Source organism: Excalfactoria chinensis, chromosome 2, assembly GCF_039878825.1.
Source record: "Excalfactoria chinensis isolate bCotChi1 chromosome 2, bCotChi1.hap2, whole genome shotgun sequence".
Classification (NCBI taxonomy): Eukaryota; Metazoa; Chordata; class Aves; order Galliformes; family Phasianidae; genus Excalfactoria; species Excalfactoria chinensis.
In genome coordinates, this window is record NC_092826.1 from 138,462,360 (window position 1) to 138,474,964 (window position 12,605).

At 43.3% G+C, this 12,605-nt stretch overlaps 1 protein-coding gene across 1 annotated transcript in view; it reads left to right on the plus strand.

Moving 5' to 3' along the window:
* Positions 1-679: 679 nt before the first annotated feature.
* MYL3 (myosin light chain 3) overlaps positions 680-12,605 on the plus strand; it is a 33,860-nt gene continuing 21,934 nt past the window's right edge. Inside the window, exon 1 of the mRNA XM_072329161.1 lies at positions 680-805. Coding sequence (XP_072185262.1) covers positions 680-805 — 126 coding nt within the window. The remainder of the gene's footprint in view (positions 806-12,605) is intronic.

Here is a 12,605-nt window from a genome sequence, read left to right on the forward strand (position 1 = left end):
TGTGTGTATGTGCATGTACATATTCCTGCTTGGTAGATGTAGTCTGCTTTGAGCAATACTCATTCTTTTTTCCTTCCCAGGAAAAGAGCATTATGTGATCTGGGATATGAATTCTTCCCTGCACCAGCTGTTACGATGACGGTTGACCTCCCATACCACTGCATCCTCATATCTAAATATAAGCCAGTGATTGCCATTCAATGGGCAGTGTCACAACAAAGGCCAGGGGTACCATCCAGCCTGAAAGAGAGACAGTCTGCAGCAGGTGAGCTGGGAAGGTATCAGCAGAGCCCTGGGAGGTTTTAACCCATCGCTGGGACCTGGGCTGTAACCCAACCTCCTCAGCGCACATGTACATATGTGCACACCCGGACTAAAAATGCTTGTGCCGGTGCCAGCTAGCCCTAAAACCCCCAATCCCTTCTTCCATTTAAGTGCTAATTCATAACAATGCCCTATCGGATGGCTTTAAAATAGCCAGGCAAGTGTCTTGTCCTTTTATAGCAGTGGCTCCATTGTAAGCTCTGGCATGTGACAGGTCTGAGAGTGACACACTGTGACTTCAAGAGACTGGACAGGGATAAAGACCTGTGTGCACTGGCCACTTTTCCCGCAGCAGCCACCTCCAGCCTGTCTGTCTCCTTCTCTTCTTTCCAAAAGCATCCCACCAGCAAGCACCATGCCTCCGAAGAAGCCTGAACCTAAGAAGGCACCTGAACCCAAGAAGGAAGAACCCAAACCAGCACCTAAACCAGCAGAACCAGAGCCCAAAAAAGAGGTTGAATTTAACCCAGCTTCTATCAAAGTATGTATCTTTTAACACTGCAGGGGGAGGAAGCAGCCAGGGCTGGTGGGGCTTGGGTTGGTGGTGGTTCTGGTGTTGACGTGGTGTTTGATTTTGGGCAAAAAGTGAGCAGAAAAGATGACTGCCACAGGTTGAATCAATGCAAATTCATTGAGGAATCTGCTAAATAGGTAAGCTAAAAGCCTGATCTTGTTTGGTTTAATGATATCCAGACATGTTTGACCCCTTTAATAACCAAAGTAGAAAATTTAGCTGCTTTGAGGTTTCACTGACCTTAATGGGCCTTAAAGATCCTCTGTAGGGAATATTATAGGAAGATGCCAATAAAGACGGACCATACTCAGGACTTGGCACTGATTAGTCAATGGCCAAGGCCACTTGGGGTGGGCTGAGATCATTCAGTGGACTCATTGCTGTCCTTCTGCAGTGTACCATGGTTGACATCACCAGTGTGGAACTTCTTTAGAGTGAACCAGCAGCAATTTCTGCAGTTTTCCAGAAAAGCCCAATTGAATGACAAAGAAACACTGTGTTTGTGTATGTGTGTATTTTGAAAGGCAGAGAGAAACTCCATCAAAAAGGAAAGGTTTCCTGAATGTTCTGCTATTTTCAGGGTCCATCCCATTGATCCCTGACAAGACATGAGCCTGCTCCTCCTCTGCCTCTTTAAGAGCAATCTCTGCCGATCTCAGCTGGGATTGCTCAAGTCTTGCTCATGTGTGCTGAGACAAAACTAATGGCATTTCTGAAATGGGTTTTGAGAGACTCTGTGCCACTGGTCTTGTTCATGTGAATCAGGCTCTCAGCTGCCTGACTAACATCATCATTGTCCTTGCAGTAAACCACCCCTTTGATGGGGAACTACCAACGTTTAGGAAATGCTACAGGTTATGAAGCTGTGAAGTAGGGAATTCCGGTGAAATGAGGCTGGAGATCTGTTTTTCATTCAGATGCTTTTAAACATGATAATGGTCTTTTCAGCAGGTAAGTCAGCGTCAGTGTTCTTTTAAAGGAAATTTCCCTCAAAGAGTGATGGGGGAAAAAAAGAAAAAGAAACACATTCCTCCAGAAATAGTAATGAAAAATAGTGTCTAAAAATGGCATCTTGAGTTATAGAAATGAAACAGGCAAAGAAAATTCTGAAAACAACTAGTTCCCCCTTGTTCCTTTCACATCACACATGTTCATAAGGAACATCAGAAATCTCTGCACCCATCTTTGGGAATGGCTTTCCTACATGCTTTGCACAGTAAATACCACACAGTACATGGACACTGCAAGGCATGGAAAGATTTTCTTTTGTAAAGCATTGTCCTTTAAGCTGCAGAAAAGAGAAGCTCTGAAGCACTTCACAGGTTTCATCCTTGTGCCAGGTGATGATTGCATGTAAATGAGAATTATGTTGTTAATTAGTTTAAAACAACCAAATAAATTCCTGTTTCCTGCAAGAAATTGGAGAACAAACATCATGGAATCCTAGAATCATAGAATGACCTGGATTGAAAAGGCCCACAGTGCTCATCCAGTTCCAACCCCCTGCTATGTGCAGGGTTGCCAACCAGCAGCCCAGGCTGCCCAGAGCCACATCCAGCCTGGCCTTGAATGCCTGCAGGGATGGGGCATCCACAGCCTCCTTGGGCAACCTGTTCCAGTGCATCACCACCCTCTGGGGTAAAAACTTCCTCCTAAGATCCAACCGAAACCTCCCCTACTGAGTTTAAAACCATTCCCCCTTGTACTATCACTCTCCACCCTTGTAAGCAGCCATTCCCTCTCCTGTTTATGTGGGAGACCAGTAACATGGGAGGTCTAGTGATCACCTGTGATTATGGTGAGCCACCAGAGACAAAACAAGACTAGATCATGACAATGAAAAGAAATCACAGAGCCCCACTGTCCTCCATAGACCAGCTCATGGCTGGGGTGAGGGATGGAGATCTCTGGTACCCCGTGGTTCTGAGGACCCCACAGAAGGTCTCATGGGTGACTCATGAACTGTGGGCTGTTGTAACTGCATTGTCTCGTATAGCTGGGAATTCTAACCAGCAATTTTCTGCCTTAAATCAAAACAACCTTGCAAACCTTTCAGTCTAAATACTGGTGGAAAAAAAACCAAAACAACAAACAAACAACTCACAAACAAACTATATCAAGAAGAATTCTCACTATAAGGAATTCAGTTTTGGCCACTGTTAGAGTCACGGCAGCAGTGCTTTGAGCAGGACTTTGCTGTGACCTTGAGCAAAGAGTACATGAGGGTATCCATATATCTCTGTTGCTGCCTCTGTACTTAACATTCCTGCATTGTAAAGGGAGGGGGGGTTAGCTGTGATAACTTCTTTTAGAGGGCATTCATACCTTTAGTCAGGATACCATGACATTATGGTAATATGCAGCTGGGATACTGTGACACTGTGGTATGAAGGGCACCTAAGTCCAGTATAAAGTTGAGCTGCAATAATAATAATAATAATAAAATAGCATCGCTCAAAGAAACAGGCATATATCTTTGTAGTCACAATGACTGAAAAGTCATCAAACACATTTTCAGCCGAGCTGGATCTGAAATTGATTCATGTCTGCATTTTTTTGAAACTACTCATCCTATACACTTACCCATCCAGATTATTATTTCTCCCTTCAGTGCTATTTGCAGTTATGAACTCTTCTAATGGTTTTTAAAGTACTAAAAATCGTGCACTGAGTTTCTAAAAAATGAGTAAACCCCCTGACAATATCTCTTCATCTTTGCAGAGAGTATCCCGTTATCTACTATATACAGGGAAAGCATTGACAGACAAACTATTTGGGCCTAGGGTAGTTTGTTACCCAATACTCACAGCAATGGGAGATGATGTTCACTAGAGATATTTTCCTGGGAATTTTTCAATTAAGTGTTTATAATCAGAAATATTTTTTTGTTAAAATCGAAGCCGTTCGCACGCAAGGGCTGGGTCTGGCAAATATACTGCTTCCTGTTCCATAAACCTAGCTCTGGTGGAGCTCAGGCCATCTGGTGTAGATCAGAATACCTCCCCAGATCATTGTACAACATTTGAAAGAATGCTTTAATGAGTTCTGAAATTCTCCCAGTTCTGCGTTCCAGGGTGAAACTGGTTCTTCTTTTTTTTTTTATGCTTCATGCATAAGATAATCTATAGCTGAAAGAACCAAACTCGTATCAAAACAAAGTGCTGGAAATGCTCAAAACGTGTGCTTTAATTGGAACGTCTCGAATTATTGATATCTGTTGCTCAGGATTTATTGTACAGTTGTATTTCTGGAATTTGTTTTCACAGAGCAAAAAGTCTCAAAACTACAACGTTTCTGTGGAAGGAAAAATAATTCTTATTACTTCTTTTGATACAATACATGGCCATAATAATGGTCCATCAGCATGATTCTGCAACCCAGAGTCATAGAAATTTTCTTGCTGCTTTTCTTACTGCTTCTTGGTCAAGATCTCAGTCATCCTGAATGTGAGTTACATCATCTTAAGTACGCAGAAATATTCCAGAGTTTTATTGTGAAGACTTTGACTTCTATACTTATACAGCCCTATAGGATCAGACCCTGAAGTTAAATTTTATGAAGTAGATTGTGTGTAATTTAATGTTGCTCAAAACTCAGGGAAAAGAGGTTTTATTTGGTTGCTTGGTTGGTTGGATGGTTGGTTTTGGCTTTTTGTACTTTTTTCTTTCATCTCTTTGTTTCTCTGAAATAGTTTGGCTGTTCATGCTTTTTAAAGAAAGTATTTCAGTTTCCCTAAGCTTAGTTTGGAGAACAGATTTTCCTTAGGAGATTGTGTAGAAAGAAGTTTGCCCCTTCCGTATTTTTTTCTTCTGAAAGCTCTCTTTTAGCAGAAGGGTGAAATATTGCCAGAAATAAATTCTTCTTTCCTGAAAAATAAGGACTGATGCAAAACAGGAGTCGTCTTCCATTGACACAGAAAAGAGAAATGTCCATTAGAAAGTGGATTGCTGACCCTAAACAGATCATTGACAACCAGCAGAGAAAAGCTCTCTGGTGGGTTGTTTTTTGTGTAGTTGCTTGATGCCCATATCGGGATGGATTGAATCGGCTCATGGAGATGGCAATCCATGAAGGAGGGGATGAGGCAGGTATTTAGGTGCCAACATTTCAGCTGCTAAAATTAGCAGAAGTTGACGTGTACCCAATGTCCTGGGTACAAAAAGATCATGCAGAGACAGCTGGTCTACATGGGGACCTGGAAGGGACACAGTTTGCCATATGCAATTATACTTCATAATCACATTTTCCTGTGCCGGTACCTGATGCGCTTATCGTAGCAGCATGCACTGATATCGGTGCCTGGGGAAAAAACAGAACTTATTTTTATGGAGCACTGTGATCTTGGGGCCCTGTGAAGCCTGTTCTCCTTGAGAAGCCCTGGGGGCTTCAGAACATCTGCAGGAACCCTCAAAAATAAAAGCTTTTTCTGCATGAAGAGATGAAAGTGCTTCCCACGGGGAAAACAGGCAAACATCCTGCTTCAGCAATGAATGCCCTGCTAGGTGAGATTGTCAGAGATCAGTTGTCAGAGGAATTTGTTTTGGGCTAAAGTAACTGCATCGACTGTATTTCAGGGTTAACTTGAATGTGGGAGAAATTTATGACCTAACAGTGGGCATAAGTGTGGAAGTGCTTTAGTGCTTTGAGATGAGAGAAAGTTAAAAAAAAAAAAAAAAAAAAAAAAAAAAAAAAAAAAAAAAAAAAAAAAAGCAGAAGCTACTTGTGTTTTATTGCTGTGCACGAGGAAGAAAAAGAAGACTTAAAAATGTTATTACTAAATTAATTCGGATCATGGGAGTAAAGAATGTCTGAATCTAAGTATGAGTGATAGCAAGTATTTTATCTGGATGTGTGATGGAAACAGTATGAGGTCTTAAGGGTGCACATTTATTGTGGTGGATGGGTCTCAGCAGAGAGTAAGTTTGTAGTCAGTGGCTGGAGTGCATGGTTCTTTGCAACACAGACCCTTGGAAAGCATGATACAACAAGACTTGCATAGGAAAGAGGTGACCTTTTCTGCCTCATTTGTTGGGACAAATATGATTCAAATCTCAGCATAATGATGAACCCCTTCGCTCTGGTGCAGAGGAAACAGAAGTGGGAAGCATTCATTAGCACCATCATCATCAGTTTATTCTAACCTTGATTTACACCAGGGGAGTTATGTCAACAGCTCATCAGGTAGAATGTGGCACAAAGCTGTCCCCACCATGCCCAATGACCGCATCCCTCAGTGCCACATCTCTGTGGTTCTGGAACACCTCCAGGGTTGGTGACCCCACCACCTCCCTGGGCAGCTGTGCCACTGCATCACCACTCTTTCAGAGCAGAAATTTTTCCTAATATTCAACATATCTGTGGGATGATTTCTACTAGTCTCTGAGTAGACGATGCTCCAAGACATACTGAAGGCATCCAATTACTTAGAACATGTTTAATTCAGGAGAAAGGCTGTCTGGATACTCCTTGCACCACATCCAGCTTGAAATAATAAATAAAGCAGTGTTTCAGTAAGACATGGTGGAGATGCAGGTCTTTGCCCACTTTACAACCTTCCAGGGTGTTAGAAGACCTCAGCAAGAATTTGGATAAGTCTTCCTGGAGAATGAAGTGGGAGCTCTTTCCACATATATGCTGAAGCCTCCAAGATCAGACTAAGTCAGCTGTACTTGGCCACCACATGGGTTCAACCACCCAACACCCTCTCATCTTTCTCTCTCTCCAACTTACGTTTCCTCTTGGTTTCATTCCTCGCAGGTGTTACATGTTCCCATTGTCATCACCACTGTTGTTATTGGCCCACAGTGCATTTCAGTAGAAACACTTTTAGAAAGCAATTTCCCTCCTGTGCTCACATATTTGAAAGTTTCTGAAGTGGGCAGTCACCTGCCAGGCTAAACTTAGTCCATGCTGGGCCTCTTCCACTCCCAGCGGTTTCTTCCTGTGCTTGAAAGCACAGGGAAATTTGAGCAGGCAGTCTTGAAGAGGCCCCAGGCAAAAACAACAAAAAGTTCAGTAAAGACAAACGGCCCCATTGCAAGCTCATGGAAATCAGAGAGAATTTTTTTACTTTTGAGTTCTTATAGGATTTCCCTCTGACTCACCACTCTTGCTGTGAGCTGTTGCTCCTTCAAGGTGTGACAACTTCAGTAAGTTTATCAGGATTTATTTCTAATTTAGTGTGTTGCAAATGCCTCTTAGTGCTCAAAAATTGCATTGATATGGCACAGTATATTTGGATGCAGATTGTTGAACTCCTCTAATTCCAGAGGAAGATTTTGGATGGATGGATGGATGGATGGATGGATGGATGGATGGATGGATGGATGGATGGATGGATGGATAGATGGATGGATGGATGGATGGATGGATGGATGGATGGATGGATGGATGGATGGATGGATGGATGGGAGGGAGGAAGGAAGGGAGGGAGGCAGGAGGGAAGGAGGGAAGAAGGGAAGGAGAGAGTGAAGGAGGGAGGGAAGGAAGGAGGGAGGGAGGGAAGGCAGGAAGGCAGGAGGGAAGGGAAGGGAAGGGAAGGGAAGGGAAGGGAAGGGAAGGGAAGGGAAGGGAAGGGAAGGGAAGGGAAGGGAAGGGAAGGGAAGGGAAGGGAAGGGAAGGGAAGGGAAGGGAAGGGAAGGGAAGGGAAGGGAAGGGAAGGGAAGAGAAGGGAAGGGGGGATGGAGAGAAGGAGGGAGGGAGAGAAGGAGGGAGGGAGGGAGGAAAGAAAAAAGAAAAGAAAAAAAGAAAACGAGAAAAAAATAAAAAAAAAAGAAAAAGAAAAAAGAAAAGAAAAAGAAAATTAACTTGCTATGTCTCAGTCAACTACAGGTTAGCTATATGAGACTCAGCAAATATCTTCAGGTTCCCAGTAAATATAAACAAGTACTTTCAAAAGTTTGTTCATTTCACCCTAAGATGAGAGTCTTAGGTAGATCAAATAAGATGGTGGTAGAGAAGAGAGCCCATTGAATTGCAGGGACCATGATCTGGTTGCAACAGAAGAGTCCTACTAGCTTCTTTCCATGCTCCAGCTTACAAGAACTGCAAACATTTAGTACTCACCAGTAGAGCACTGCCAGAGCTGAGCTGTACCTGGATGCAAGCCAGTAGAACTGTGTGGTGTGTATAACACCATATGGCTCAAAAGATACGAGTTTCTACTAGTTTGGGGATTTTTCCATGATACAGGCACTGGCTGCTGAATGTTAGTGCCCGTGGCACTAGTCTAGAAGAAATGTTGGACCTACTCCAAATTCTTGTCTCTGGGCTGCCTGTGAAAGAGAACAGATCCTCAGGATCCCAAATTTGAGCTATTTTTATCATGTCTGAAAGAAAATCCTACACCCTTCCCATTCACCGTCCCCATGAAACTGTGGGGAATCAAACCTCAGTGACCTCATGGCAGTGCTTTGTCATAGGCTACCAGAGACATGGTGGAATCACCATCCCTGGAGGTGTTCAAGGAGGTTTGGCACGGAGGGATGTGGCATGGTGGGGATGGGTTGTGCTTGGACTTGGTGACCTGAGAGGTCTTTTCCAACCTGAACAAACCTATGATTCTACAAAACCTTCTTATAATGTTTATATTTATTATGTTCCATTAGCAAATTGCTTCAGCATTCCTAGATGGACCCCAGGGGTAAGCATAGCTAGAATGTCATGCTTCCATAGCACGCTTCTAAAGGCAGCTCTGCTCCCTTATTCTCTTTATTTATTTATCACAGTCTGTGTCACTCTGAAAGCATGGGACATGCTCAGCCAGGCTGGCTGCTGTGGGGCAGTTTTTAATAGCAGAGAGAGCACCTTTCTCCCTCCTGTCCTTCCCTTTGGAGCAGCTGGTCTGGGCTGACATAAATTTGGCAGCTTGTTCTGCAGAAGTGCATCAGTGTCTGAAAGGGTAAAGGGTATTTCAAGGTTAGGAAACAATTTACAGCCCTGACCTGGTGAAATGTGACATTGGATGAGGGGTGTGGGATGACTCCATTTGCTGGGACTGGGAACATGTTTCCAAAGGGGAAATATAGGCAAGGATGCAGAACTGTGCAATGGCATGCAATGGGAAAACAAAGGGAAGGGAACTGGATCAGGTGGAGAAAGAGACCAAGAAGTACAGAGGGACAGTGGTTTTGAGGAGAGAGACTTGGTTGACCTTGTTTTCCTGTAGACCATGGGGTTGACCCATGTGATGGGTTGATGGCTGGGTGATGGGCTGATGGTAGGACCAAGGTGATTAGTGGTCTTTTCCAACCTTAATGATTCTATGATTCTATGACTATAGTTTGTTAATCCAATATCTGCTTTTGCCTTGATTCCCCTGGAATGAAACAGAGGGTGATTATCACAATTAATCTCTTTTGGTCAGTCAGACTGCAAAAAAGGAGACATTCCCCACCAGCTGCTAGCACAACGCTGTCTCAAGCTAGAATGGGGTAGAAATAGAAAGGTGTTGAGCAAATGTGCATTCAAACACAGCAAAAGGGATTCTTTGTAGTATATTCCACTTATTCCTGGGGCCAAAACCAAATAGCTCTGGAAATTGAAAGTGCTTTCCAGATGGATTTTCTGGGCCAGCAAAAGTCTGGCTATCTCTGTGTATCTGTCTTGTTTTCAGAGCTGGGCGATGTTTCTCGTAAAAATGCTTTTCTGGGAGATTTGGCAAGTGCAGCTTGGTGGCACTGGAGTGTTTTTCAAACACACGGAGATTTTTGCAAAGGGTTTTCAAAAAATCTGAAAAGGATAATGAAAATTACCAGCTTCAGCTTCTGAAGCAGATTCTAATTTTGGAGAGTTCTCTCATTCTTCTGTATATATATAAAAAAAAATACCCAGAGATCTTTAATGATTGAAATTACTACAGTTTGGGCAAAAGGGAACATTTTGACCAATCTGGGATAATCTTTCTCCTCCGCTTCCAACTAAAACTGTCATCAAGTAAAACACAAAACCCAAACCTGTTTTCGTTCATCATGAAAAAGACTTTTCCCCCTAAAATCAGGAAATTACTCAGTGGCACTCTAAAATACATAGTAGCATGATTAAAAAAAATAATAAAATATGTATATGTATATATATATATACATACACACATATATATATTGGTTTCCTCTTCTAAGTCTTTGTTGTGCAGCTGCCAAACAATAACCTTTCTGCAGTGTCTGATGCCTGTGGCACAGGCATGTGCAAAGCCCAACATGTAAACAGCTCAGTCTGGGCTGAGGGCTGTCCAGATGAAAATGTTTCAAATTTCATAAGCTTTTTTTTTTTTTTTTTTTTTTCTTTTACTTCTTTTTTTCAATATTCAAAATAACTTGTAGCAAGGCTGAATCTTCAGGTCGAGCAGCAAAATGTGCAGCCTGTGGATAAATTACAAATGGATTTTCTTCACATGGCTTTGCTGGGTCACTCATGGGATGGGGATGGTCTTTGTAGTGAGTCTTAAATTTAAAGTCAACTTTTGTGCAAGCATGCATAAAGATTGTTTTCCCACCACACTCTGCATTTCCTCTCATGCCCCTCCATGTTTCACATCATTTGTTTGTCTGCCCCCATCTCTCTGCATTATTTCCCTCTCTGCTTTTCACATCTGTGCAAGGCATGCAAGTGGCCCTTGGAGTTGTGCAAAGTGGAGCGCTGGTTGGAAGGGATTCTCACTGACCTCGGCAGGGCTGCTGGGATGCAGCTATTATTTTTCTGGTTCACTTTGTCTTCACAGTCATTATCTCAGACCATCTAGAACACAAGGGCTGTTGATTTCTGCTTTGCCACCGAATGAACTTTGCAGCTTCTCGAAAAGATGGGTTGAGGGAATAATAAATAAGCCCCCCTTTTTTTTTTTTTTTCAGACTGTTTCTGGGTTTTTCAAGCGTCTCTGCAGCAGGTCTTGACCTAGAAAGCCCTCATGGCAACATATCCTGCCACAGAAATTTATCATCTGAAATCTCCGCCAGTTTGCTTGCCTGTTTCTCCAGCACGTGGTGTGGATGAGGCCCCTGTATGCTTGTTTGCATGTCTATATCTGTGCAGATCTCATGCTACAGGTGTGTTGACCCATGTTGGGAACAGAGTGATGGCCATCTGACCCTGCAGCCCGACTGTTTTCCCTCTTGACCGTGCCTCTCAGCCTTCCCTCCTGCTCCGTGCTCCTTTTCCTCTCCAATCTGCCCCTGGATGTGTTATTAACAGCACTGTCTGGATAAGGAGCAGCTCTGTAATAAGATCTGCATTTCTTGCATAGCTGCTAAACCTCAATCAATGTGGTTTTAATCGCCATTTGTGTAACGTGCAATAACTATTAAATTTAAATTAAATGCACAGCTCAGAGCATGCAGAAGGCCCTGGCCAAAGTGCTAACTTCTCCCAAGTTGCTGTAAAGCTGGGCTGTAGAGAAAAAATATTTCTTTCTCTCGTAAACTAGTTAAATCCTGACTTGGAGAAGGGAGGAGAGTGGCTCCTAATAGAAACAGAAGCTTTGAGTTAGGAACTTATGCAAAGATGCTAGTTTTTGGGAAGACGTGTCTGGGTGGACTTTGACCTGGTGCTGAGAGGATGGAAAACATCATTAGTGTGTGTTCCCTACTGGAAGTAGTGCCACACATGTCATGAGCTGGGCTGGGGACGTGACTAAGGGCCGGGCTGACAATTTGCTGCTTAGCTCTTGGTCACACAACCCAGCCCTTCCCAGGGGCAGGCAGTGATCACACAATTCCCGAAGTGTCAGCAAGTCCCTGCCATGCTGGCCTAGGGCAATGCATCTCCAGAGGTGCCTACAGATGAACCTCAGCTAAACAGGCTGCAATGTGGGTGGCTAAAATGTAGCTTCCCAAATGAAAGAGCCCTTTGGCTTTGCTGTGTAAGTTGCAGTGGTGACCTTGGGAGCAGTCACCTTGAGTAAAGAGTTTGCATGCTCCAGAAACAAAATTCGGGTAGTGATAATTATAGCTCCAAGCTGGACTTCTGTGAAGGTTTTAAGGTGTTAGAAGAATGAAGCTGATATAAGTACCTAAAAGCTATTGCAAAGCAGTTCCCCATGGTAGTAGAATAAGATAAAGTGAATCCCAGAGGAAGTTTGAGTTTGCTATTCAGAAACATTTCTTCTCAGAAATAGTGGTAATGTATTGGTACAGGCTGTCCTGGGAGGTGGTGGAGTCACCATTCCTGGAGGTGTTCCAGAACCATGGAGATGTGGCACTGAGGGGGCATGGTGGGGTGGGTTGGGTTTGGACATGGTGACCTTGGTGGTCTTTTCCAACCTTGATGATACACCAATTCTCAGGCAGAGTTGTATGTTGGGTACCTGAGTGGCCTGAAGAGGGGGAACCAGCTAACTCTGCACCAAAATCAGAAGAATGAGAAATGCTGCTTCTCCGTGCACGAAGCTTCAGACTGAGAGACCTGCCAACACAATGCACACACACTGGCAGATTGGGTCCCAAAGCATTCCAGCCCCTCCTAAAGCTGTAGTGGTTCTGAACGGCTTCAAACTATGGAGCTTTTTGGTGTTAGACTCATAGTGAGCTCCTCCACATCCTTCCTCTTTCCTCCCCCACCCCATGGATTAACTTGTTTGTTTTGACTAAGTTGTAAGGTTTCCAAGTGGCAAAAGGATTGGTTAAAGCTCAGGTATTAATAAAAACAGGAATAACAAAGCAATTTCAAAGCATATTTCCCAACAATATTTCATTATATAAATCTATATGTCTAGAATTATATGCTGGCAGTGTGAAGAAGTGGAAAGAAATATGGGAAAGAAAGTGGATGTAATATT